The following is a 27,800-nucleotide window of genomic DNA, read 5'->3' on the forward strand; positions in this document are numbered from 1 at the left end:
AGTAGAGTTTGGGTTGGTCTGCGGTTGTGAGGCCGGTTGGACGTACTGCCAAATTCATTAAAACGACTTTGGAGGCGGCTTATGGTAGGCAAATTCAATTATCTGGCAACAGCTCTGGTGGACATTCCTGCAGTCAGCATACCAATTGCACACTCCCTCAAAACGTGAGACATCTGTGACATTGTGTTGTGTGACAAAACTGCACATTTTAAAGTGGTCTTTTATTGTCCCCAGCACAAGGTGCACCTGTGTAATGATCATGCTGTTTAATTAGTTTCTTGATATGCGACATCTGTCAGGTGGGTGGATTATCTTGGCAAATTATAAATATTGACTAACAGGGATGTAAACAAATGTGTGCACATCATTTGAGAGAATTAAGATTTGTGCTCGTATGGAACATTTCTGGGATCTTTTATTTCAGCTCATGAAACATGGGACCAACACTTAAGATGTTGCATTTATGTTTTTGTTCAGTATATTTGCAATTTGTCACAATCAAAACACAATGAATGACAGACAACGGCACAAGGCAAGTTCTTTTAAAAGTGTAATTACAAAAGTGTCAGACAAAACATTGTCAAACCATTGTCATTTCACATATAACCATTCCATTCAGTTCCTCCATTCCTATAGTTTAGATTGATACAATTCCAACTCAAATGTAGCTCTTTAAAAAAAATCAAAACAAAATCTACAGAAGTTCTCATCCAGTCATACACAGAAATTACAGAAAAATAAAGGGGAAAATATGCAACTGCCAGATCTGGTACTCATAACAGGCGTGAGAGAAAAGGAAAGTAAACCTATTTTCTTTCACAGGACTCAAGTTGTAGTCCAGAAAGTACAGGCACCATAAGTAAGACCAGGAGTCTTTCCAATACCTGACCAGGAAACCACCTATAACTACGGCTTTGAGCTTTCCCTGGTCATATTGTCAAGAAACCCTAACATGGTCTGAGATCTGTTTGTGCCATCTTGCTAACCCCTAGTTCATTTTTGGCAAGACAGCACAGCATTAGGAAAACCCCCTGGCCACATCTACATTGTAATAATAGGACTAGCTCTCCTCCACACCTCTTCTGAGATTGTCCAGAGGCTATCTTCAGAGGCGATGACATGGTGAGTTTGTCTGTACATTCAATAGTAGAGTAAGAGAGCCAAAATGCTTCTCTTCAGTCCATTAGAGGGACTCTCCTCCTCGTGGGGAGTTCTCCAGTAGAGGAGAGCAGCATTCAACAACGACATGTAAAACATTCTGGGGTAGCCATCGTAACCAACTCCAGATTCATTAGTAACTGTCGCCCGTAGCAACCAGGACTGGTACGGACCTTAAAACTGCAGAATCAAGATACAAAAAAGCAGACAGTTTTCCCTTTAAATGGGAAGAGGTCTTCATATACAAAGTCTCATGAAAATGACCTAGCTAACTGTTGGAAGTAAGCAATTGACCAATGGGGGTTAAGTGGCTTTATGAGAACCTCTGTATCATAAATATAATAGAGATTTATTTTCTTCATAAACAAAAAGTCACTGTTATACCATGGTGTTGCTCTCTCCCACTTTGTCCACAAACTGAAAGAGAGAGAGAAAATAAACAAATATAAGTCAACAGTTTACTGTCCCCTTTGCAAAGTAGAGCAAAATAGATGACATATACAAGCTTCACTAAAACGTTTAGTGCATAGTTGTACACGGGAAATGAAATGTTTGCTTGACGTGACTGAGTAGACTATACAAAACAGTGTGAAGGATAAATGCTGTTGCTGGTGTCCTAGTATAAATTACTTCCAATACCAATGGCTCCCTACTCTGGTCAGGCATAAGGCAACATTACAATATAACATACATTATAAACAGATGTGGATCATGCTCACATGCAAGTGAAAATCTGCAGTGACTGACCAAGACTGCGGATTGTCCTCAGAGTTAATTACGAAGGCTTTAAAGAGAGAGACACATTCTCCTCAAAACAAGTGACTCCACGAACATACACCTCAGAACATATATACACACACACACACACACGCTCTTATATGAGAAGATTGAGTGACACTGTATGAGACACTACAGCCTTCCAGAACCACTGTCAGAAACAAAGTGGACCCTGTGTTGTCTTTAGTGTAACCACCTCAGCCCACACAGCACCCACTGCATTGTAGCTCCTGTTCCCATACTCTTACTCACCCAGTGGTGCAGTGGAGGGTAAACGCAAGTAAACACAGTTTACCCACCGGGAAAAATACATCGAAACTATAGGAGCGTTACTTTTTCGCCACAACCGGCGTTCAGAATTAACCCAACATCACTGTACTCACCCCACTGATGAATGGGAGGTTTAGCAGGGAGCCCAGGATGGGTATCCTTCTGATGAAGCCTACTGCCACTGGGAAGAAACCCCTGGAGAAGATAAAGAGAAAGACAGAGAGAGGGGCAGAGAAAGAGAGTTAGTTGATAACAGCAAGCACATGATGATGGACTACGACTCTTTACACGCAGCAAGCCCTTGCATTAAATGGGGGCTGCACTCAACAGGGGGTGGGGGCGAGACACAGTTGACAGGATAAAACAAAGTTTGGCTTGATTCCCTCCAGACTAGATCTTATTCTAAAGATAAGCTTAACAAACTGAGCCTGTTGCCTGTACTGTACTGTCCCCACCTGAATAAAAGGAAGAAGCCATAGACCTCCAGGACCACTCCCACAATGGGCCAGCCTATAAGAACGATCAACACTCCACCCAGGAAGAAGCTGGTGGCCTTCATCTTGTGTTTCTGGAAGAAGAAGCGGAACGTCCTCTCCAGACCGATCACAAACGACAGGCCAGCCACAAACAAGATCTAAAGAGACAGAAGGGACAGGGAACGGACAATGTCAATGTTTGTTGACAATGACAGAGTACTTCACAATTACTACTCTATAAGGTGGTGATTGTTGAGAGAGAGAGGCACACACTGATAGAGGGTGAACTGTTAACCCTCAAGCAAGGAGCTCTGACTGCAGCTGTGTGTTTCTTCAGTGTCACTCAGAGATAATGGAATTGCAGATCACACCAACATCCAATAAATATAGCAAAACATAAGCCTCATGTATGTAGCTGCAGAAGGTAGGCAAACATCCTGAATATGAACTGTGGATGGTGATGATGAAATCACTCACATTTCCTATTGCAAGGAGGGCTTTGTCAAAAAACAGGATCATTCCAAAGAAGAGGAAAAACACACCGAAGCCTGTAAGTCCCATTCCGATCTCTGCAAGAAAAAGGAATCACATTATTTCAAGTATCCAAGCACACTAACGTTAATACGTTTCAAATCACCGGAGGCTGCTGGGGGGAGGACGGCTCGTTATAATGGCCGGAACGGAGCGAATGGATGGCATCCAACATACCATTCCACGAGCCTGTCCTCCCCAATTAGGTGCCACCAACCTCCTGTGGTTTCAATGTACGTCATCGCTCCCTTGCCAGCCATCTGGCTCAGAATTAATGTCATTAATTCGCTAGCTAACGTTAGCTTTCAATGGTCACTCTATCTAGCAAAACAGCTAGCTAGCTGTTTCTAGCTGGTTTCCTCACATAAAAGAATAGCCTAGCTTAATTTAGCTAGTAATGTAGCTGAGAGAGGCTAGCTTGCTAACGTTAGCTAGAGAGCTGGAACAAGTTGGCCAGCAGCAACAGCCGTTAGATAAAATAGAAATCGCCTTACTCTGTGAGTCCGTTAGAGAGATCATTTTGTCAATGAATCAACAGCTTGTAAAATTTACAAGTTGACACTGTTAATTGTACTGTACTAAAATACAAGTTAAATTACTATTACAACAGCTGCCACTGTAGCACTAGCCACGTCTTCCGGAAACACGCCTTCTTGGTTACATTAGAAAGATTATTCTTCCGGACAAAATCAGGGGGGCATTCAACATTCTTAAATGTTGTATCAAAAATGTTGGTGAAAAGGTTAAGGAGAGAACTTCTCTGCTGAATATAACTAGGTAGTTGTTGGAAAATATCTGCCCTGCCTACATACACTTGTCCATTTTCCGGATGGAAAATGTATTCTAGGTTGTATTGTATTGTAAAATAAAGGTTAAATAAAATAAAACATTGATTCAGCATTGATTGCAGTTGGTTTGTTGAATGTACCCCATACGTGGAGATAGTGAAAGCAACCGCAATTTGATTGGTCTCCACAACATTATTTTTTTCACCGGCGGGAGCTGTGGAGCAACCATCACGAAAAAAGCGAGTGCAAATGAACAGTGCAAACTCAAGAAGTAGGGAGAGTGAATGGTCAACGGTGAGTGTTGCTTTGCTTTGTCATATCAATTCTACTTTCCATAATTTCGTTACACACGTTAGTATCATTAATGGCTCGCCAAATATGTAGCTGTCAAAAAGTTGAAGTATAATTTGCTAGCTGGTCGGCTATGTTGGCTAACGTTAGCTGTTTGGAGCAGGTGGCTGATTCCCGATGGAGGCTTGTTATCGTACTGCTAGGGTGGTTGATTATTGGTAGTCTATTAGCTATCTAACTATCATTGGCTAGCTATCTAATGTGATGAAGAAAAGTATAAGACAAAGAGTAAAGCCACATGGAGGAAGAGGACGGGTGGGGGCTTTCCCGGTTCACACACATGTCCGTTTACTTTACACAATGAATGTGTACATTCCGGCCTGCTTGTCAAAGCTCAAGGAAACCGCTTGTTCATGTATGGATAGATTATACGTGTATTTTATGCATGGTATATTGTATATCAGACCATATACCACGGGTATGGCAAAACATTTAGTTTTACTACTCTAATTGCATTGGTAACTAGTTTATAGTTACAATACGGCTCCTCGGGGGTTTGTGATATATGGCCAATATAACAAGGTTACTCCGCGTTGCGTTGTGCCGTGGTAAGAACATACTTTAGTCATGCTTAAGAACAGCCTTTAGCCGTGGTATATTGGCCATATACCACACCTTTTCGGGCCTTATTGTTTAAAATTAAATGATGCACAGTATATTTGCACGCTAGAATTCAATGGCAATAGTTCATTATTACATGTTCTATGTTTGAGCTGCTTTTGAAAGCAATAGTCGAATTGAAAACATTATTGGCATTGTTGAATTCGATTTTCATAATGGAAAGCTAAGACTGATGGCTTGATTAGCTAAACTAGCGGGTCTGTTTGTTTGGTAACCATAGCAACTACTGTAGCTATCTAGTAAGTTTGCTAGCTGCTTCAGTGAATGTTGAACACATTTCTAGCGGCAAATGTGTTAAATTATAGCCATGGTGTAAAAGGGATATTCAACCCGGGACTCGTTCTACTTTCTGAAGGCACTGTAAATAACATGTAAAGCATTGCTTACAATCTGTATCCCTTAACATTGCATATGTAAGGGATAATCAACGAGGGGCTATGCGTTCTCTGTGCCTTCAGAAAGTATTAACACCCCTGGACTTTTTCCACATTTTGTTGTGTTACAAGGTGAGATTAAAATGGATTTTAATTGTCATTTTCTGTCAAATATCTACACAAAATACTGTAATATCTACTATAGAGTCTTCTAAAGACTCCCACCATTGATTATGTTGTTATTCATTTGCTTACGTGCCATTGTACTTATGCTCACTGTATAGCTGAATATTGAGGCCTTTGTGTCTAGCTCTCTGCCAAAACTCGCAGCCCCGCGTTGGTGAGAAAAGGGACTGAGGGTGATAGCCAGACAGAGACAGCGTCTGTTTTTCTTTGAAACAAGGGCAGATTTGCATACTGCAGAGACAGGTTCTCAGAAACCTTGTGTTAAGAATAACTTGTTCTTTTAGCTGCACATGCAGGGTTTGACATAGGAGATCATACCATAAGGTGTGATCTCGGGTATATAATATATATAATAATATTTATTTTGTTTGGGGCAGAACTCAGGAGAGACATCAGTTTTATGTCTGATGTTTGATCTTTGACTTCTGTCTACAGCTGTATTTTGATAAAAATTGTTATGATTAATAAGTGCACATTTTGAGTGTTCCTTATTTGTAAATAACAGAGCCCAGAAAAGTGGAACCAACGCTACACAAAAAAATCTAACATTTGTAATCACCTTTGGCAGCAATTACAGCTGTCTTTCTCAGTAAGTCTCCAGCTTGTACACCTGTATTGTACAATATTTGCACATTTATTATTTTTTACATTTCTTCAAGCCCTGTCAAGTTGATTGTTGATCATTGGTAGACAGCCTTTTTCCAGCCTTGCCATAGATTTGCAAGCCATTTTGTCAAAACGGTAACTAGGCCACTCAGGAACATTCAATGTTGTCTTAGTAAGCATGCATGCCGATGACATGCATACCCATAACATTCAGACAACACCATGCTTGAAAATATGGAGTTCTACTCAAGATGTGTTGTGTTGGATTTGCCCCAAACATAACACTTTGTATTCAGGACATAAAGTTAATTTCTTTGCCACATTCTATGCAATTTTACTTTAGTGCCTTATTGCAAACAGGATGCATGTTTTGGAATATATTTTATTCTGTACAAGCTTCTTTCTTTTCACTCTGACATTTAGGTTAGTGTTGTGGATTAACTACAGTGATGTTGATCCATCCTCAGTTTTCTCATATCAAAACCATTAAACGCTGTAACTGTTTTAAAGTCACCATTGGCCTCATGTAGGACTGGGCGATATGGCCTAAAAATCATATCTCTATTTTTTTCCTTCTAACTTATGGGCGATTCTCGTTTAAAAAAAAAAAATACAAGTTTTCTCTAAGGGTTGTTGTACTATTAAAGGTCAAATACACAGCATTTCAAACAATCAGCAATAATGTCATGAATTCAGGGCTTTTGATGTTATACCTAGGCTAAATATAAGCCTTTCCTCAACCATAAAAACCACTAATAATTGAATTAATTTATCAAAATAGTTTAACCTGCTTTTTTTGTCGTTGCAATAATCAGTGATCTGGCTTTCAAGTCTGCCTATGAAAACGCCCCATTTTCTTTTCACTAATGTAACTAGAATTATGCATAATGCACATTCACTAATAATGACTAACTTATTGTAGAAGGCATTAGGCTATAGAACATTAACACAGGTCTCATCATCAATCTTTGTATTTAAAGTTTAGCCAACTTGGATCTATTTGCTAGCTAACAGAGTTGAACAGTTGTATTGTTATGAACACAACCTTCTCTCTGTCTCCAACTGTTTGAAAAGCATGTTTGCATGTCCACTTTGTTCAGATGTTAAAATCAAGTGGCCTACCTTATTTCTCAGAATGAGTACGAGTTTCCAATTCCTCATAGAATTGTGTTTTATGCTTATTGCACATTTATAAATCAGACTAAATAGCTAGTATAATAACAGCCTTTGGCTAAAATGATGCTAGCGGTACGTGGTACCCCAATGCCGCGTACGACAAACTGAGCAATCATTTTCCAGAATCTATGTACATTGATACTCTCGTTTTAGTATTCTACTCTGTGCGCAATTTGAGCAGTTGAGACAACTTTTTTTTATTGAAAAACATTTGAACTTCTCTATTACAGTAAAAATAATGTCTCAATGTGTTTTGGTTTCCATATGTCTTATTCTGCTGGACCAAACCTCAAATGCAAATAGTGAGACTGCTTGTCGGAGAGGAAGATGTGATCTCTCATCTTTGTTGGCATGAGAGGCAGGGTCTTGGTGTGTGTGTGTGTGTAAACCATAGAGGAAGAGACGAAGCGAGAGGTTTGACTTTCGCTAAAATCTGTCAAAAAATAAAGCCAATGTGTTTCTATGGGCTTATTTTGGACCTAATCTTGTCTACTGCCTCTCCGCTTTTGGGACAATGACCCCCATTGTTAGGGTGGAGACGTGTATCTCATCATTATATACAGATCTGTGGTGTAAATGGGAAGGTGCACAGAGGAATGAAGGAGATGAGACCATCTACTGATAGGTGCCCTTTGAGAGGCATTGGAAAACCTCCCTGGTCTTTGGGGTTGAATCTGTTTTTGAAATTCACTCCTCGACTGCAGGGACCTTACCGATAATTGTTTGTGTTGGGTACAGAGATGATCTAGTCATTCAAAATATCATGTTAACCACTATTATTGCACACAGTGAGTCCATGCAACTTATTATGTGACTTGATAAACACCGTTTTACTTCTGAACTTATTTAGGCTTGCCATTGCAAAGGGTTTGAATACTTTTTGACAAGACATTTCAGCTTTTAATTTGTAAACATTTCTAAAAACGTAATTCCACTTTGACATTGTCTGGTATTGTGTGTAGGCCAGTGACACACAATCTCATTTTAATCATTTTTAAATTCAGGCTGCCTGTAACACAACAAAAGTAAGGGGTGGGAATTCTTTCTGAAGACACTATCTTGCTAGCTACATTGCATAACACTGACATTTCCCCCCTTATTCAACAGAGTGTTAACTCTGCAAGGTGGTTGATTGGATTGTAGATTTACCTTGGAAATGGACAGTGACAGTGCCAATGGTAAGTGACTGATCTCACATTTCTATCCCCCTTCCTCAAAAGTATGGTACAAACCCCATAGAGAAACAGACAGAGCTGAGCTTGGATCTCATCATCCAAGGTATTGGATATGTTACTGTTTTTGAGAGTCCACAGGGACGGGTGCTCCTCCCCCAGACGGTGTAGGGGTGACTGTAAGAGACTGACGTGTCTGACACCATTAGCGCCCTACCTGTGAAACATAGGTCGTTAGTGACTTGGAGGTGTCAGACTTGACAGTCTCCTTGTGTAGGATCGCATGACATTGGTCCCACAGGAAAGCTAACCAGGGCAGATTGTGGCAAACTTTGAAATGGATTGATATTAGGCCCTGGCCATCAAATATGTATGGTGTTTATCTACAAGGATTTAGCAAAGCATTTGAAAGAGAAGTGCGCTTGCTGTTTTCCATTTCTGATTCACGGTACCACTCTTGTCTTTGTGCATGTGTGTTCAATGCATATTCTATATTATTTATATGTAGGGCCTAGATACTGTAGAGAATGTTGACTGCAGTGTATGGAAAAAGTAATTAAAAGTTAAAATGGTGATTAGCCTGTTGTTCTCCTCCCTACCAGAGGGGCATGTGTGTTACATGATTGCTCCATCGTAAGCATATACAAAATCTTTGTTAAATAATTGTTTTTATTTTTTTGTTAATATTCTCCTCCCCAGATGTGCAGGCAGAGCTGGACTCTGTGGAGGCAGAGCTGGAGGTGGTGGAGCTGCAGATAGCTGAGCTGCTGGAGAAGCAGGCTAGCCTGACCTCCAGGAGGAAACGGCTGCTCCGCAAGCTGGAGGAGGCATGTGACTCCGCCCAGCCCTCTGGATCCTCCTCAGGCTCTGGAGCTGGCCCTGCAATGACCAAGCAGGAGCTGCTGCGCTATGAGAATGATGGTACAGTAGAGGCTACAATGTATAGGATGTGGCACATGCGTACAATATACACTGAGTGTACAAAACATTAAGAACACCTTCCTAATATTGAGTTGCACTTTTGCCCTCAGAACAGCCTCAAATTGTCAGGGCATGGACTCTATAATGTGTCTAAATCATTCAACAGGGATGCTGGTGAATGTTGTCAAGTTTTCTGAATGTCCTTTGGTTGGTGGACTATTCTTGATACACACGGGAAACTGTTGAGTGTGAAAAACCCAGCAGCGTTGCAGTTCTTGACACACTCAAACTAGTGTGCCTGGCATCTACTAACATTCACCCTCCTGAATGGCACACATGCAGAATCCATGCCTCAATTGTCTCAAGGTTTAAAAATCCTTCTTTAATCTGTCACCTCCCCTTCATCTACACTGTTTGAAGTGGATTTAAGAGATGATAGCGTTTACCTGGATTCACCTGGTCAGTCTGTTAGGGATGCAAATTTTCTGTATATAATGAGATCTGTATATAATGACGAGATACTTGTTTTTCCCGCCCTAACAATGGGAGTCGTCCCAAGACGGGAAGGCAGGGACAAGTTTAGGCCCAAAATAATCCCATATCAATTTTGGACAGATTTTTGTCGAGAGTGAAACCTCTTGCTTCGTCGCCTCTTCCTCTCTGATACTATGCATGCGTACAAGGACTGGACATTTTTCATTAAAAGCCTAATGGAAACATGCAACAATAACAAGCCTATTGTCTTACAGTCAAAAGGCGATTTAACATGCAACTCCTGTAATGAAGCAGCTAATAAAACCACATTTTCAAACATTTGCCCAAATGCAAATAGAGGAAAACATCGTTCTAAAGTAGGCACCTAATGCGAAGAAAAGTAAAACGTTCAGGTTTCAAACTATTATCTGCCTCACGCTCACATTGCAAAGTGGTGGGTGACGCACTGATAGTCAATGGTTGGCATGCTATAGCCTACAGTATGCATCCGAATGGGAGGCACGCTTTACGAGTTGCTTGAGAAATAAAAATAGCTCCTTTTTAATCGTGGCCACAAATTAACACGCAATTGCATTTAGAATTATGATGGGCTTACAATGACTGGGCTTACAAAAGCAGGTTTTATTCCAGTAGCCTACAGTCTTTTTGAGGTGCAACTCTTTCTGACAGGTGGTAGGCTATTCTGCTCCTCAAACTAGGCTCTGTATGTTGTGCACGTGTGATAAATCAAATGGATAATGACTAACGAAAATATACATGCGGCAATTTTAATTCCACCAAATTATGATAATTAACCTTTTGATCGAGAAGCATGACCGGTCAGGTTTATTTTTGGCTAACCGAGTTATCTTAACATCCCCAGTCTATGTCATGGAAAGAGCAGGTGTTCCTAATGTTTTGTACATTGTGTGTGTGTGTGTGTGCACAACCGTTCAAAAGTTTGGGGTCACTTAGAAATTTAAAATAACATCAAATTGATCAGAAATACAGTGTAGACATTGTTAATGTTGTAAATGACTATTGTAGCTGGAAACGGCAGATTTAGTTTTTAATGGAATATCTACATAGGTGTACAGAGGTCCATTATCAGCAACCATCACTCCTATTCAAAGATTTGCAAAGAAAAAGCCATATCTCTAACTGGCCAATAACAAAAAAAACAATTTAAGATGGGCAAAAGAACACCGACATTGGACAGAGGAACTCTGCCTAGAAGGCCAGCATCCCGGAGTCGCTTCACTGTTGACGTTGAAACTGGTGTTTTGCGGGTACTATTTAATGAAGCTGCCATTTGAGGACTTGTGAGAGGCGTCTGTTTCTCAAACTAAACACTAATGTACATGTCCTCTTGCTCAGTTGTGCACTCTCCCACTTTCAATCTGTTAGAGACAGTAATTTACAATCTTCAACTTGGCAATTTCTCACATGGAATAGCCTTCATTTCTCAACAAGAATAGACAATTTGATGTTATGTTAATGGACCTAAAACCCACAAATGTGATGCTTTTCTTTAAAAAAATTGCAAATCAGACATTTCTAAGTGACCGTAATTGCAAAAAGGGTTTTCTACCGAAACTTTTAAAATGATAAACTTGGATTAGCTAACACAGCATGCCATTGGAACACAGGAGTGATGGTTGCTGATAATGGGCCCCTGTACGCTTACGTATCTCTCACATCAATTTGATGTTATGTTAACACAATGTGCAAAAAAACAAGGACATTTCGTTTTTGTGTATTTGTGAGCTATATCTAAGGATCCCCCATTCGCTCCTGCCAATGCACCAGCTACTCTATCTGGGGTCCAGAAACATTAAGGCAGTTATATACAATTTAAAATATTACATTACATTTCATAACACTTTAGTCAATACAGTTAGTGTGTTCCCTCAGGCCTCTACGCCACTCCTATATTTACAATACAACATCCATGTGTTTTATTGTGTGTCTGCCTGTCTCTTTACAGTCCTTGCTATTCCATAAGGTGTATTTTATCTGATTCTACTGCTTGCATCAGCATCAGCCATGGCTCTATGTAGTACTGTGCGCATGACCAAAAGTATGTGGACACCTGCTCGTCGAACATCTCATTCCAAAATCATGGGCATTGATATGGAGTTGGTTCCCCTTTTGCTGACATACCAGCCTCCACTCTTCTGGGAAGGCTTTCCACCAGATGTTTGAACATTGCTGCAGGGACTTGCTTCCATTTAGCCACGAGCATTAATGAGGGTGGGGGGTTCCGTTCTGTGAACTTGTGGCCTACCACTACGTGGCTGAGCCGTTGTTGCTCCTAGACGTTTCCACTTCACAATAACAGCACTTACAGTTGACAGGGCAGAAATTTGACGAACTGATTTGTTGGAAAACTGGCATCCTATGATAATGCCACATTGAAAGTCACTGAGCTCTTCAGTAAGGCCATTCTACTGCCAATGTTTGGTTATGGAGATTGCATGGCTGTGTGCTCGATTTTATACACCTGTCAGCAACAGGTGTGGCTGACAGCCGAATCCACTAATTTGAAGGGGTGTTCACTGAATTTTAAATATTGTTAATCCTCAGTTATACTAGAGACATGAGGGGTGCATAGTCTAGGGTTTTACACCAGAAGTTAATGGTTATCTGTAGGAGGAATGTATATGGTGAATGCAATTATTAAGCTTAGAATGAATGTACAGAGTGCAGGGAAGACGATCACGTGTTGGCAGGCACTGATAAGGGTGGAGAGCTGTGGATTTGTGTGGAAGGGGGTCGAGGTCAGGTCAGGTCACATTATGGGAGAAGGAACAGTTTATTGCCCGTATCACTTGTCTTTATTGTTAGGCATGAAGTTAATGTAATGTTTAGAGAGAAGGAGGAGACTTCACCTAAATTGGGTTACATATATTTTATTACTGGAGGAAATATGTTTTTGTCTTATGTACAGTTGAAGTCGGAAGTTCACATACACTTAGATTGGAGTCATTAACTCGTTTTTCAACCACTCCACAAATTTCTTGTTAACAAACTAGTTTTGGCAAGTTGGTTAGGACATCTACTTTGTGCATGACACAAGTGGTTTTTCCAACATTTGTTTAACAGACAGATTATTTCACGTATAATTCACTATCATAATTCCAGTGGGTCAGAAATATACATACACAAAGTTGACTGTGCCTTTTAACAGCTTGGAAAATTCCAGAAAATGATGTCATGGCTTTAGAAGCATCTGATAGGCTAATTGACATAATTTGAGTCAATTGGAGGTGTACCTGTGGATGTATTTCAAGGCCTACCTTCAAACTCAGTGCCTCTTTGCTTGACATCATGGGGAAATCAGCCAAGACCTCAGAAAAAATAATTGTAGACCTCCACAGTCTAGTTCGTCCTTGGGAGCAATTCCCAAACGCCTGAAGATACCACGTTCATCTGTACAAACAATAGTACGCATGTATAAACACCATGGGACCACGCAGCCGTCATACCGCTCAGGAAGGAGATGCGTTCTGTCCCCTAGAGATGAACTTTGGTGCGAAAAGTGCAAATCAATCCCAGAACAACACAGCAAAGGACCTTGTGAAGAAGCTGGAGGAAACGGGTACAAAAGTATCTATATCCACAGTAAAACGAGTCCTATATCGACATAACCTGAAAGGCCGCTCAGCAAGGAAGAAGCCACTGCTCTAAAACCACAATTTAAAAAAGCCAGACTAGGGTTTGCAACCGCACATGGGGACAAAGATCGTACTGTTTGGAGAAATGTCCTCTGGTCTGATGAAACAAAAACAGAACTGTTAGGCCATAATGGCCATTGTTATGTTTGGAGGAAAAAGGGGGAGGCTTGCAAGCCAAAGAACACCATCCCAATCGTGAAGCATGGGGGTGGCAGCATCATGTTGTGGGGGTGCTTTGCTGCAGGAGGGACTGGTGCACTTCACAAAATAGATGGCATCATGATTAAGGAAAAATGTATGTGGATATATTAAAGCAACATCTCAAGACATCTGTCAGGAAGTTAAAGCTTGGTCGAAAATGTGTCTTCCAAATGGACAATAACCCCAAGCACACTTCCAAAGTTGTGGCAAAATGGCTTAAGGATAACATAGTGAATGTATTGGAGTGGCCATCACAAAGCTCTGACCTCAATCCGATAGAACATTTGTGGGCAGAACTGAAAGTGTGTGCGAGCAAGGAGGCCAACAAACCTGACTTAGTTACACCAGCTTTGTCAGGAGGAATGGGCAAAAAAATCACCCAACTTATTGTGAGAACCTTGTGGAAGGCTACCTGAAACGTTTGACCCAAGTTAAACAATTTAAAGGCAATGCTACCAAATACTAATTGAGTGCATGTAAACTTCTGACACACTGGGAATGTGATGAAATAAATAAAAGCTGAAATAAATCATTCACTCTACTATTGTTCTGACATTTAACATTCTTAAAATAAAGTGGTGATCCTAAGACAGGGCATTTTTACTAGGATTAAATGTCAGGAATTGTGAAACTGCGTTTACATACACCTTAGCCAAATATATTTCAACTTCCGACTTCAACTGTATATATATATATATATATGTGTGTGTGTGTGTGTTTAGTTAAATGAATTAAGAAGCACAAACACACTGCTGTGTGCGTAGTATGTTCCAGACCTGGGTTCAAATACTATTTTAAAAATCTCAACTACTTTCACATACATTTCTAAGTAGGTATTCAGATATTTCTTTTTTGATAAGACAAGTAGTTGAATATTGATATGTATTTGACAATACTCATACATTGACTCAAATACACTCCCATTCATTTAAATCAGGTATTTAGAAAAAGTATTTGAAAATATTTTCAAATATAAAGTCTATTTCGGAAATTAAAATACTTCCAATAGAAGTATTTGATTCCGGCCACATTTATTTGAAAATACACAACTACCTAGAAAATATATATTTCAATAACAAATAATCAAATAAACTCTGGTCTGATATGTTCACATCCAATAAAGATGGGCAATCTTTCAAGGCGCTGAATTGAGCACACAGTTCAATTACAGCAAGAATAAATATGTAGGTTGTGTCCGAAGTGCTATTTTATTAGGTAGGCTACAATCTTGAAGGCTGAATATATTGCTGTACTGTATTTTGACATGCTTGAATGTTTTCTTTCCAAACCTAGATTTCTCGTGGTCTACAGAGCTGCAGCAGAATCTGAAGGATGCGTTCCAGCTCTCTAAGTTTCGTTCTCTCCAGCTGAAGGCCATCAACCTTAGTATGTCTGGTAAAGACCTCTTCCTAGTGATGCCCACTGGACGAGGGAAAAGCCTCTGCTATCAGCTACCTGCAGTCTGCTCTGAGGGTAAGGGGAGAATGCACAAAGGCGCACACACACAAAATTCATACATGCGTATATAGATGCAGACACACATGCACACCAGGTGACGTGCATATACTGAAAAGCCTAATGTTACAGTTCATTGAATGATTGTGTATCGTGACTTTTTACTTTAATTATTTATTTAATCCACTAACTGTTTAATTGTTACCTTATTTTAAATTAATAATGTAGCAATTAACTCATTAGGTTTTGGGGCACCACGGAAGAAGTTGTTTACAGCGTTACCATCTCCCAAATTAAACTCCTAAGGTCTATAACATCGATAAACAGTCATCTTGTTAAACACTACCTCTTATCAAATACTCATTCTGAACGATTGTAACCTTGGATCTGCAAAAACCCCAGCATTATTCACTACTACACATTTACTAGCTAACTAAATAATAATGCAGAATACACACACACACTTACAGTTGAAGTCGGAAGTTTACATAGACCTGAGCCAAATACATTTAAACTCAGTTTTTCACAATCCCTGACATTTAATCCTAGTAAAAATTCCCTGTCTTAGGTCAGTTAGGATCACCACTTTATTTTAAGAATGTGAAATGTCAGAATAATAGTAGAGAGAATGATCCATTTCAGCTTTTATTTCTTTCATCACATTCCCAGTGTGTCAGAAGTTTACATGCACTCAATTAGTATTTGGTAGCATTGCCTTTGTCACGCCCTGGTCGAAGTATTTTGTGTTTATCTTCATGTATTGGGTCAGGCCAGGGTGTGGCATGGGGTTTTTGTATTGTGGTGTGTTTTGTCTTGGGGTTTTGGTGTGTATGTATTGGGATTGTAGCTAGTGGGGTGATCTAGCAAAGTCTATGGCTGTCTGGAGTGGTTCTCAATCAGAGGCAGGTGTTTATCGTTGTCTCTGATTGGGAACCATATTTAGGCAGCCATATTCTTTGAGTGTCTTGTGGGTGATTGTCCTTAGTGTCTTTGTTCCTGTCGCTGTGTTAGTTGACAAGTATAGGCTGTTTCGGTTTTCGTTACGTTTATTGTTTTGTAGTGTTTGTGTTGATTCGTGTTACGTTTGTTTTGATTAAACATGGATCGCAATCTACACGCTGCAGTTTGGTCCGACTCTCCTTCACCACACCTAGAAAACCGTTACAGAATCACCCAACTAGCTACAATCCCAATACATACACACCAAAACCCCAAGACAAAACACACCACAATACAAAAACCCCATGCCACACCCTGGCCTGACCCAATATATGATGATAAACACAAAATACTTCGACCAGGGCGTGACAGCCTTTCAATTGTTTAACTTGGGTCAAATGTTTTGGGTAGCCTTCCACAAGCTTCCCACACTAAGTTAGGTGAATTTTAGCCAATTCCTCCTGACAGAGCTGGTGTAACTGTGTCAGGTTTGTAGGCCTCATTGCTCGTACACGCTTTTTGAGTTCTGCCCACAATTTCTATAGGTTTGAGGTCAGGGCTTTGTGATGGCCACTCCAATACCTCGACTTTGTTGTCCTTAAGCCATTTTTCCACAACTTTGGAAGTATGCTTGGGGTCATTGTTCATTTGATAGACCCATTTGCGACCAAACTTTAACTTCCTGACTGATGTCTTGAGATGTTGCTTTTAATATATCCACATACATTTTTCCTTAATCATGAAGCCATCTATTTTGTGAAGTGCACCAGTCCCTCCTGCAGCAAAGCCCCCCCACAACATGATGCTGCCTCCCCCGTGCTTCATGGTTGACATGGTGTTCTTTGGCTTGCAAGCCTCCCCCTTTTTCCTCCAAACATAACGATGGTCATTATGGCCAAACATTTATACTTTTGTTTCATCAGACCAGAGGATATTTCTCCAAAAAGTATGATATTTGTCCCCATGTACAGTTGCAAACCATAGTCTGGCTTTTTTTATGACGGTTTTGGAGCAGTGACTTCTTCCTTGCTGAGCGGCCTTTCAGGTTATGTCGATATAGGACTCGTTTTACTGTGGATATAGATACTTTTGTACCTGTTTCCTCCAGCTTCTTCACAAGGTCCTTTGCTGTTGTTCTGGGATTGATTTGCACTTTTCGCACCAAAGTACGTTCATCTCTAGGAGACAGAACGCATCTCCTTCCTGAGTGGTATGATGGCTGTGTGGTCCCATGGTGTTTATACTTGCATACTATTGTTTGTACAGATGAACGTGGTACCTTCAGGTGTTTGTGGAGGTCTACAATTTTTTTCCTGAGGTCTTGGCTAATTTCTTTTGATTTCCCATGATGTCAAGCAAAGAGGCACTGACTTTGAAGGTAGGCCTTGCAATACATCCACAGGTACACCTCAATTGACTCAAATTATGTCAATTAGCCAGATCAGATGCTTCTAAAGCCATGACATAATTTTCGATTGTCGTAACTTTAATCATATAGTTTGCTCACGAACTGCAACCTGTTTGGAGTACGAAATCATGAATGTATTTACGTGTGAAATGCTTTGTTTCGTTGTTTATCTCTGTCGGAACCAAGCCTTATTGGAGAGGGTTGGTGGGCATTTCCTGTGAGCCACTTGTACATGGTCTGATTTTCCACCAGAGGTCACAATGTCCTTCTTAGTTGTCCAGTCTCCATGAAGTGTTACCTCAGAACTTCCTCTTAGCTGTGCCAGTGATTTGTCTGGGAGGGGAGTTCTCCTCTCTCCACCTCTGGTAGATAGTCAAAGTTTCAAATCACTTTTCACACGCAGCTACAGATTGGTGTCCTGGTCTGGTAGGTGAGTTAATTTCCTTCACCTCGTGTTGTGGTTGAACGTTTCAACCATTTCAAACATGTAGCTCTCCGCCTCACGTTTCCTGGTCTAAAGGTTGATTCCTCTTCCAAGCCTTTATGCACTCTTGGTAAAAAGGGATGTTACTGTTACATGCTAACAAGCTCTCTGAACTCCCTCGAGGCGTGGCTACTTAATGTGTAAAGGATATGATTAGAAGTTGTATCACGACTCCTAAAATCTCCGATCTTAACAAAAATAGTTTCATATTTATTTTCAAATAATTTGCACAACACATTGGATGGGAACTTGACAGATGAAGGGGGCATCCTTTCCAAGTTACAGTTTTTAATAACATCGCAAAATGAAAAACAACATGACATTAGTTTTCTTCATCTCCCCACTAACCATTCCCCAAGTGTCTGTGAACTAAGTCATTCCTTTGGTTGATATTAAAGGGTAGAGAGAGACTTCTCTCCTGCTTAAATTTACGATGGGGTGTGGAGGTGTCAAACCCCCCCCTTTGCGGGTGGGAAAGGGTCTGGTTATTGTCAGCCATTGCTAAGCTGATCTGACCTATTGTGATCCTCACAGGACAGTCATGATGTGTGTGCTGTGCAAACACGTACTGCAGACAGGGCTCTAAATAAATAAAAATCCTTGGTAGCACTGGTGCTCCCAACTTAAAGTTAGGAGCACCAGAAAATACGATTTTTTTATTTTATTGAGATACAGCCTATGAATTTTTAATTACTTTTGAACCACACGTTGTGCCCTAGAAACTAATATGTAACACTGTAAAGACATTTGTTTATTACAAAAGTTAAAATGTTGACACGAATACCTGTCATTGGAATTACAAAGTCATTTGGAGAATGTTCGTTTTTCTAAATTATGTAAAAGCACTGTTTTCCAATTGAGATGCATTACATTTTAGAACTATACACTATCTTTAAGAACGTCAGGTTTGTGATGACATGCAGGAGATAGCTTTTTCAGGAGAGCAATGACTGAATGACTATCTATTTTCCTTTCTGTTCCCCCAGATGTTTGGATATACTGGTGAAGTTACCAGGGTGTTAGCTAGCTAGCCAATGAGGTAAACAAATGGTTAACGACAAGCAAATAGCTTTAGAACGGCCCATGACGTGGTTCATGAATATAAAATGTGATCCGCTATAGGAAAGTAAGAATGTTGCCCTGGTAATATGGGTCAGATCCTTTGACCAGGTTGTTCTAGAAGTAAGCCATTTTCGCTGTGGTAATGGAGCAACAATGATGCTAACGAATCTGCACTCCCTTTTTCTCTAGGGAATTTGGAAACAACGGTACAGCCTTTATTACAACTATTATTATAAGGGAGATTTTTTTTTCCCTTTGATTTTTTCCCCCCTAGGCGCATTGTGCTCCCAAAATAAAACTCCTGGTCACACAGCAAAATATTTGGTCACATATGCGACTAAATTGGTCTGACTTTAAAGCTCTGATCGCAGATGGTTGCAGCCATTACTCACTGCAGTGTTATTTTAATGTGTGTTTGTGTGTTTCCAGGTTTCACTCTGGTCGTAACTCCTCTAGTTTCTCTGATGGAGGATCAGCTCATGTATTTAAAGTCCATTGACGTTGACGCCGTCTCTCTCAACGCATCCAGCAGTAAGGTAATAACCAACACAAACATTTTTGACATATTGACACTTGGCTGGTATTGATTATACCTTTTAGGACTTCTGTTTTATTAGACTTCTGCTGTGTACCTCAGGAACATGCTAAAATGGTCCTAGCGGGGATGACGGACACCAAATCGCTTTTCAAGCTGCTGTATGTGACTCCAGAGAAGATAGCGAAGAGCAAGCTGCTGATGTCGAGGCTGGAGAAGGCCTACAACGCAGGAAGGCTTAGCCGTATTGCTGTGGACGAGGTGCACTGCTGCAGCCAGTGGGGACACGACTTCAGACCTGGTGAGAGACCGTACAACTGTACTGTATATGGGCTACTTACTTTTTATTAGTCTCCTTACTTTGTTGTGGAAGGTAAAGGGCTACTCCAACAAATCACTCATTGTAGAATTCCCAAACAATACCCAAACAAGGATATCCTCATAATTAAACAGTACACTTCAATGTATCTTTATGCATGCCACTTAGATTGCTTAATTCTAAGTAGTATGCTCAGGTTTGTGTGGGGCTGATAGCCAACTACCCTTCCTCTCCTGCCAGACTACAAGCTCCTGGGGATCCTGAAGAGGCAATTCCCAAAGGTTCCATTGCTAGGGCTGACTGCCACAGCAACCAGCAGTGTTCTAAAGGACTGTCAGAAGATCCTGTGTGTCCCTGAGCCAGTCACACTCACTGCCTCCTTCAACCGCACCAACCTCTACTACGAGGTGGGCGTCATGGCAACCTTACACACCTGGCCGCCACCTGCTTGGCAAACACCTGTTGTTCTTTTGACCTTTAAAAATACACACACTTGTTTTGCTAAAGGGGATGCTTGTTAAGATTCCCGCTGTGTCTCTGCACTGAAGTATTGAGGATCTGTACTGTTTTTGTGTCTCGCAGGTACTTCTTAAAGACTCGAACAGTGTTGATTCAATCAGTGACATTTCAGCACTGATCAAAGAGAGATATAAGGACCAGTCAGGTACTTTGAAAGGGAAAAACAAAGAATAGTTCAGCATTCAGTTTGTCACATTTTTTAAACATCAGCAGCTTGTTATCCAGACTTGAGGTGTTATGCTTCTGATTTTGGCAGGGATAGTGTACGTGTTTTCCCAGAAGGATGCAGAAACGGTGTCAACAGACCTACAGAAGAAAGGCATCAATGCATATCCATACCACGGTAACATGAATCCAGAGGACAAGTCACGGGTTCACCGCAAATGGGCCAACAACAAGATCCAGGTGGTGGTAGCTACTGTGGCGTTTGGGATGGGGATCGACAAGCCTGACGTCAGATTTGTCATCCATCACACCATCAGCAAGTCCATAGAGAACTACTATCAGGAGAGCGGACGAGCAGGTAGACGACTCTATTTTTTTTTCCTTCTTCCCCCACTCAAAAATGTGATAATTTAAGAACACCTGATCCCTTTACTCCCCAGTTTTTAAACTCTTCCTCTTAACTCCTAATTTATTTTCCCCTTATCTTTTAACATGATCCTCTCTCCGTTCCTCCAGGCAGAGACGATAAGCCGGCTGACTGCATTGTGTACTTTGGCTTCAACGACATCTTCAGGATCAGCACCATGGTTGTCATGGAGAATGTAGGACAACAGAAGCTGCTGACCATGGTCGACTACTGTCAGAACGTAGACAGGTACTGACTGAGCTGGACCAGTCACAATGCTCTCATTGACATCACTAGATTACTTGTGACCATTTCAGTTGTGTAGATAGCTGTTTGAGGATCTCAAGGGTACAGTACAATGTATCTCTATTGTTTTAAGGTGTCGGCGCTCAGTGATCGCTGTTCACTTTGATGAGGTTTGGGATAATGAAGGATGCAACAAGATGTGTGATGTCTGTCGCCGTGGCAATGGTAGGAGTACAATATGGTGAACATACCACTTTTCAAATCCAACATACATGGCATGCTAGGGGCATAGGGGTAGAATTGGAATTGGGCACATGAGTTACTCTCCCATCTAATCGAAAGAGCTGGCATAATTTATGTTGAGTCTTCATACCTAGTATCCCTGTGTTTCCTTCCAGACTACATCACGGTGGACATCACGCAGCATGCTAAAGATGTGGTCCAGATTGTGGAGCTGGCGGGCTCTCTGGACGAGAAGCTGACCCCCCTGAAGGTGACTGAGGCGTGGATGGGGAAGGGTCCGGCCAAACGCAGGAAGATGATCCAGACCACCACCTTGTCTCGCCTGGAGGTGGAGGCCATCATCACAAGCCTATTGCTGCAGGGATATCTCAGGTACTGGCTGACTTAACTTTAAACCCTTTTCCAGTTCAATATGCTTACTGCTGCAGGGCTACCTCAGGTAGGCCTATGACCTAGGGCATATTCAGTGGGGCACATCATAGGAAAGACTTTTGCATCAAAAATGTGTTTTCATTTCAGGCAGTACCTCCCAAAAGAACATATCCTTGTCTTACACCAGGTACTGACTAAGGACAAATAGGGTTGTCGAGAGTGGAGGCTGGAGAGAATTGTGAGCAGGTCATAATGGACTTGCTTTTAGAATGTTGATCTTTGTTTACCCCTTTTTTAAAATGTTCTCCACAGTGAAGACTTCAGTTTCACTCCATACACTACCTACTTCTACCTGAAGCTGGGTCGTAAGGCCCCAATGCTGAAGAACCAGAGTCACTCCATCACCATGAAGAGGAGGAGGACAGGCCTGGAAGCAAACACGGTCAGTACTACACAGCAAACGGTACAGAAATCATTCAGGAAGGCCTTTGGGTGCATCTCAATAGACTAAAGTGGCCTCCTTTCATCTGCACGGAATCGATATGATAATTGACTACCCGGTAACTTTTTTTCCTTTTTTTTTCCTAATCCGTGCAGACTAAGGCTAGGAAGCCACTTTTGTCTGAAATACATCATCCTGGGATGTCTTATCTTTTCTGCGTATCACATTTTATTTGTCTATTTCTCCTTCTGCACTTCTGACTGAAATGTTTCAGTTTAACGTAATTATTTCCCCGTTTTAAAGTAGTACTTTACTCAACCTATTTCTCATCGTCTCAATCCTCATCGCCGATGTCTTTGCCCCATCTTCTCTGCTCTTTCAATCTGTTTTTTTTGTCTTCTCTGTTTCTGCTCTGAGTACCTCTATTGTTTACCTGCAGGTAAGTGAACTATGTTTGTCAGTTTCTTTTCCTTTCAGGCCAGCGGATGAAGACCTGGATATTTTTTTCTTCGTCATTTTGATTGATTGTTTTATTCAATCACCAGCTAAATCAGAGCGTTTCCCTTTTTATCAATGTTAATTATTATTTTAAATATTGAGTAGAATCATTCTTACCATCACCCTTGATTGTCATTAGCACACTTACTGTAAACAAAACAGATTTCCCTAATCACTGTATATGTAAATCACTGTAGTTCTAATGCTGTAGGTTTTCTAAACAATGTAGTGTTGCGTAATACCAGACAGGCGCCAGTGTCAGGGCTCCAAGTGCAGGACAACAGCTGTGGTTTTGGGTGTTGCTGAGCTCTTATCTAATCCATGTTGACATTTGCTAAATGTGACCAAGGTGCTGGTAATGGTTGATAATCAATCCTAACACCTTGATATGGGAATGATTCATGTTTCTGGTTCTCATGTCAATTCTTAAACCCTTCTCTGCTTACGTTATCACCCACACCTAGCTTAGCTTAGCTGTGTGTGTGTGTGTGTGTGTGTGTGTGTGAGAGAGAGAGAGACAGGCAGGTTAAAGCTGTTGTTGATGACCTACAGGTAAAAGTGTCCCAGGTAAAGACCAAAGCAGGAAAGAGATCTGATGACAATGCTACAAACTCCCCTGTCAGCAAGAAAGTCAAGAAAGACCTCTAGTGCCCTTCTGAAGATGCCAAAGAAAAAGTACAGTTCCCTGATTCTCTATTCAACCCACTGCATCTATGGCATGGCACTGTCTGGACAACCATGTGTATGTCAATTAGGTTAAAGACATGCGTAATGTTTGGTCCTGAATGATGTCCTTACAGAATGCATAATTATTCCTAAAGTAATTATATATGCATGATGTCATACAGTATCAGTCAAAAGTTTGGACACCTACTCATTCCAGGGTTTTTTATTTGTAATATTTTCTACATTGTAGAATAATAGTGAAGACATCAAAACTATGAAATAACACATGGAATCATGTAGTAACCAAAAAAGTGTTAAACCAAAATATATTTTATATTTGAGATTCTTCAAAGTAACCACCCTTTGTCTTGATGACAGCTTTGCACATGCTTGGCATTCTCTCAACCAGCTTCATGAGGTAGTCACCTGGAATGCATTTCAATTAACAGCTGTGCCTTGTCAAAAGTTAATTTGTGGAATTTCTTTCCTTAATGTGTTTGAGCCGATCAGTTGTGTTGTGACAAGGTAGGGTTGGTATACATAGCCCTATTTGGTAAAAGACCAAGTCCATATTATGGCAATAACAGCTCAAATAAGCAAAGAGAAACGACAGTCCATCATTACTTTAAGACATAAAGGTCAGTCAAGTGCAGTTGCAAAAACAATCGAGCGCTATGATGAAACTGGCTCTCATGAGGACCGCTACTGGAAAGGAAGACCCAGAGTTACCTCTGCTGCAGAGGATAAGTTCATTAGAGTTAACTGCACCTCAGATTACAGCCCAAATAAATGTTTCTGAGTTCAAGTAACAGACACATCTCAACATCAACTGTTCAGAGGAGGCTGCGTGAATCAGGCCTTCATGGAAGAATTGCTGCAACGGAACCACTACTAAAGGACACCAATAATAAGAAGAGGAGACTTGCTTGGGCCAAGAAACACGAGCAATGGACTTTAGACTGGTGGAAATCTGTCCTTTGGTCCGATGAGTCCAAATGTTTGGTTTTTGGTTCCAACCGCTTTGTCTTTGAGATGCAGAGTAGGTGAACTGATGAACCTCGCATGTGTGGTTTCCCCTGTGAAACATGGAGGTGGTGTGGGGGTGCTTTGCTGGTTACACGGTCAATGATTTATTTAGAATCCAAGGCACTTAATCAGCATGGCTACAACAGCATTCTGCAGCGATACGCCATCCCATCTGGTTTGCACTTAGTCCCACTATCATTTGTTTTTCGACAGTACAATGACCCAACACACCTCCAGGCTATGTAAGGGCTATTTGACCAAGAAGGAGAGTGATGGAGTGCTGCATCAGATGACCTGGCCTCCACAATCATCTGACCTCAACCCAATTGACATGGTTTGGGATGAGTTGGACCGTAGAGTGAAGGAAAAGAAGCCAACAAGTGCTCAGCCAATGTGGGAACTCCTTCAAGACTATTGGAAAAGCATTCCTCATGAAGCTGGTTGAGAGAATGTCAAGAGTGTGCAAAGCTGTCATCAAGACAAAGGGTGGCTACTTTGAAAAATATAAAATAGATTTTGATTGGTTTAACACTTTTTTTTTTTTTTTTTTGTTACTACAGTACATGATTCCATGTGTGTTATTTCATAGGTTGTCTTCACTATTAATCTAAAATGTAGAAAATAGTAAAAATAAAGAAAAACCCTTGAATGAGTAGGTGTGTCTCAACTTTTGACTGGTACTGTATTTCTGTACACTCAACCATTGTTACTGCTTTCATGGTTTGTGTCGTAACTCAGCCCTGTGTGTATGTCCTGTCAATGTCTACACACATGGCTGTAGATTCATTATGGAGCATGCTTTCACTAACTCATGCTATGCTACACTAACATTGGGGTTCACTAACATGGTTCTGTATAACAGCATGCCCAGTCCCAAGTCAACCCGTCTTCGATTTTATATGATTGTTTCTTCAGTTAAGTCAGGGGTCACTGACACTTCCTTTTGTCTCCCACAGGAGGACCAATTAGCTGGTGGAGCTAAAGAGGTGGTGGTGACCTCCCAGTCCCCTCCTCCCGTTGCCCCCAACGACAGCAGCACTCCCCCTCCCAGACACAACAAACTGATCAAGATGCATAAAGAGCAGCAGAATCTGGCCAGGAAACGAGACGAGAACCATGACCAGACAGAAAGCCAGACACGGGAGGACCAGAATGACCCTGCTGCTGCCCAGCCCACTGCCATTGAAGTAGACGTAGAGATCAATATTGTAGAGAAAGTTAATGACAGCGAATCCCCATTACCGCCATTAAAACGCAATTCTAAACCTAAATCAACAACTCCTCAAAAGAAGCGGAGGAAACCCTGTACTGCTGCTCTTGCTGCAGTCCTAGCTCCCTCAGAAGCTGTGGTTACAGACTCTGAACACCAGAGGCCAGCATTGGTCAACTCTCCCTCCCAGGTCTCCATCTCCGAGGCTGCAGTGGAGGAGCTCTGTGACCTGAGGAACTACTACAGCAAACAGCTGAGGCAGATAAACAACATTTCCCATGAGTACTTGCAGAATCAGGGGTGCTCAGACTCGGGGTGCTGGCCTGTATCAGAGAGCCACTAAAGAGCCTGCACATCCCCCGTGGCTCAACCATCGCCCGGACGGCACGCAACCTGTGGAACCGAGTCAGCTCCAGAAGGAAACTCATGCAAAGATGACCATTGACCTTCCCTGGGACAGTTGCCGTTCAAATATGGACACTCCTGTATCTCTCTTTTCCAGGTTTCACGTTGCCAGACCTAGAGCCCTGGGGCAGACAAGTCTACTTTCTTTTTGTAACACCTGTTCTATTTTTCTGGACTGAGAGAATATCCCCATCCAAGTTAATTTGAGATTGTAATATTTTACTGTTGGATCAATACCACTTGTTCGCCTAAGATAAAGAATGAAGAGATGGTTTTGTTTTGGATAAACTTACCACACGTGAACTGAAAGGTTAGTTTGAACTGAATAATGTTTTCACAATGTATTATTTGTAAATATATATTAGAGCATTCCCTAATCTAACAGCCACAATGTGCACGTTCATGAATTTGATTCGCTCTAATACGTTTTATAATACTGCGCTGCAGCTTTGAGAAGGTCCATTCACATTTGTGGAGCACAGTATAATCTTTAGCTATCATTAATAAACATTGATTTAAAATAGAAATGTTTCATGTGACCATTTCAATCTTTTTAAGTTATTTTATTTGCATCCTATTCTGGTATATTTTCTAATTCCTTTTGCGTTCCATTAACCCCCCAAAAACACAGTAAGAGCACTTACCTGGAAAATAATTAAATTTAAAAAATAATATTGAATCTACATACGCTGTAAAAAAATTAAAAAATGGGATGAATCTGCTTAAACAAATTTAAGGCATCAATTTACACTATTATTGAGTAGGTGCAATTGCCTTTTGTTTTTGAATAAAACACTTCAATAAGTTATTCAAATGTACACAAAGTCCAGGGAAATAAGAATAGCTGTAATATGAATGAGATTTACTTCATTTCTGATTAGTTACTTTCAGTGATGATGTCTTAATGTTTAACTTTGTTAATTTGCCATTTACCAGCTTTGGCATGTATTGTTAAGTGCTCAATCCACCTGCAGTAATTGGAGGTAGAACTGCAAGCATTACAATGTGCTGGATTTGCCTCTGTCATTTAGGGTGCTGATGGTATCACCATTAGGTCAATTTGTCTGACTTTTGATATCCGTTCATCATGATCCATTACACCTCATGCCACAACAAGCTGCTTAATCTTAATAAATAAATATACTAGTCTTTCTTCAAACATGTACATAACATTGTGTAAAAAAAAAAGTCTACAAATGTTTAATTACCCACAATCCTCTAAAAACAGAGCCACTTGGCAAGTTGTTGCAAGAATTAAAAATGTTAAAATTAAGTAAATTAAATCAACTCTTTGGTTATCGTCAAAATATACTTACATTGAGTTGGATTTATTCTTAACCTGTTTGGTAAAATTACTTGCATTGATTTTTATTAAGTATATTTTGGTTCAATTCACCCCAGATTTTTTTATTTTTACAGTGTACAGCAGATGAATCATAACACTTGGCTTGATATTGATACAAATGTTCTTAGCCCTGCATGATTCAGTCAAGAGCCCCGTTTATACCTGGTGATAACACACGTCCTAATATTGTCCAAATTTTTAGACGATTAAAATAACTGATTGTGATCAGATTTTTCGGACTGTTTCCCCGAGGTAGTTGGGGGCGAATTGATTGGTTGGATGAAAGCTCGATGGAC

The 27,800-nt window shown here is 40.8% G+C and overlaps 2 protein-coding genes across 3 annotated transcripts; one reads left to right on the top strand and one right to left on the bottom strand.

The window, feature by feature from the left end:
• Positions 1 to 537: 537 nt before the first annotated feature.
• Positions 538 to 3,883, bottom strand: LOC115133237 (vesicle transport protein GOT1B-like). Of its 2 annotated transcripts, XM_029666263.2 has the most exons (6): positions 3,707 to 3,883; positions 3,159 to 3,250; positions 2,661 to 2,839; positions 2,319 to 2,400; positions 1,543 to 1,575; positions 538 to 1,338 (listed from the first exon to the last, which is right to left on the bottom strand). In XM_029666263.2, exons 1-6 carry the CDS (start codon positions 3,729 to 3,731, stop codon positions 1,333 to 1,335), a joined length of 417 nt encoding a protein of 138 aa, XP_029522123.1. In that variant the 5' UTR covers positions 3,732 to 3,883; the 3' UTR covers positions 538 to 1,332. The 2 variants fall into 2 exon arrangements, with proteins under 2 accessions (XP_029522123.1, XP_029522122.1); XM_029666262.2 differs by having other exon boundaries at positions 538 to 1,575; positions 3,707 to 3,880.
• A 248-nt stretch (positions 3,884 to 4,131) lies between these two features.
• On the top strand, positions 4,132 to 26,686 carry LOC115133236 (ATP-dependent DNA helicase Q1-like). The gene is given in 15 exon segments (XM_029666259.2): positions 4,132 to 4,294; positions 8,422 to 8,492; positions 9,186 to 9,407; positions 15,053 to 15,232; positions 19,537 to 19,643; positions 19,745 to 19,943; positions 20,202 to 20,368; positions 20,544 to 20,625; positions 20,737 to 21,003; positions 21,162 to 21,300; positions 21,431 to 21,522; positions 21,696 to 21,912; positions 22,225 to 22,354; positions 25,501 to 26,062; positions 26,065 to 26,686. Coding segments are annotated over 14 exon segments (2,514 nt in total). The 5' UTR covers positions 4,132 to 4,294; positions 8,422 to 8,470; the 3' UTR covers positions 26,193 to 26,686.
• The last annotated feature ends 1,114 nt before the right edge of the window (positions 26,687 to 27,800 follow it).

This window comes from Oncorhynchus nerka, linkage group LG8 (genome assembly GCF_034236695.1).
Source record: "Oncorhynchus nerka isolate Pitt River linkage group LG8, Oner_Uvic_2.0, whole genome shotgun sequence".
NCBI classification, from domain to species: Eukaryota; Metazoa; Chordata; class Actinopteri; order Salmoniformes; family Salmonidae; genus Oncorhynchus; species Oncorhynchus nerka.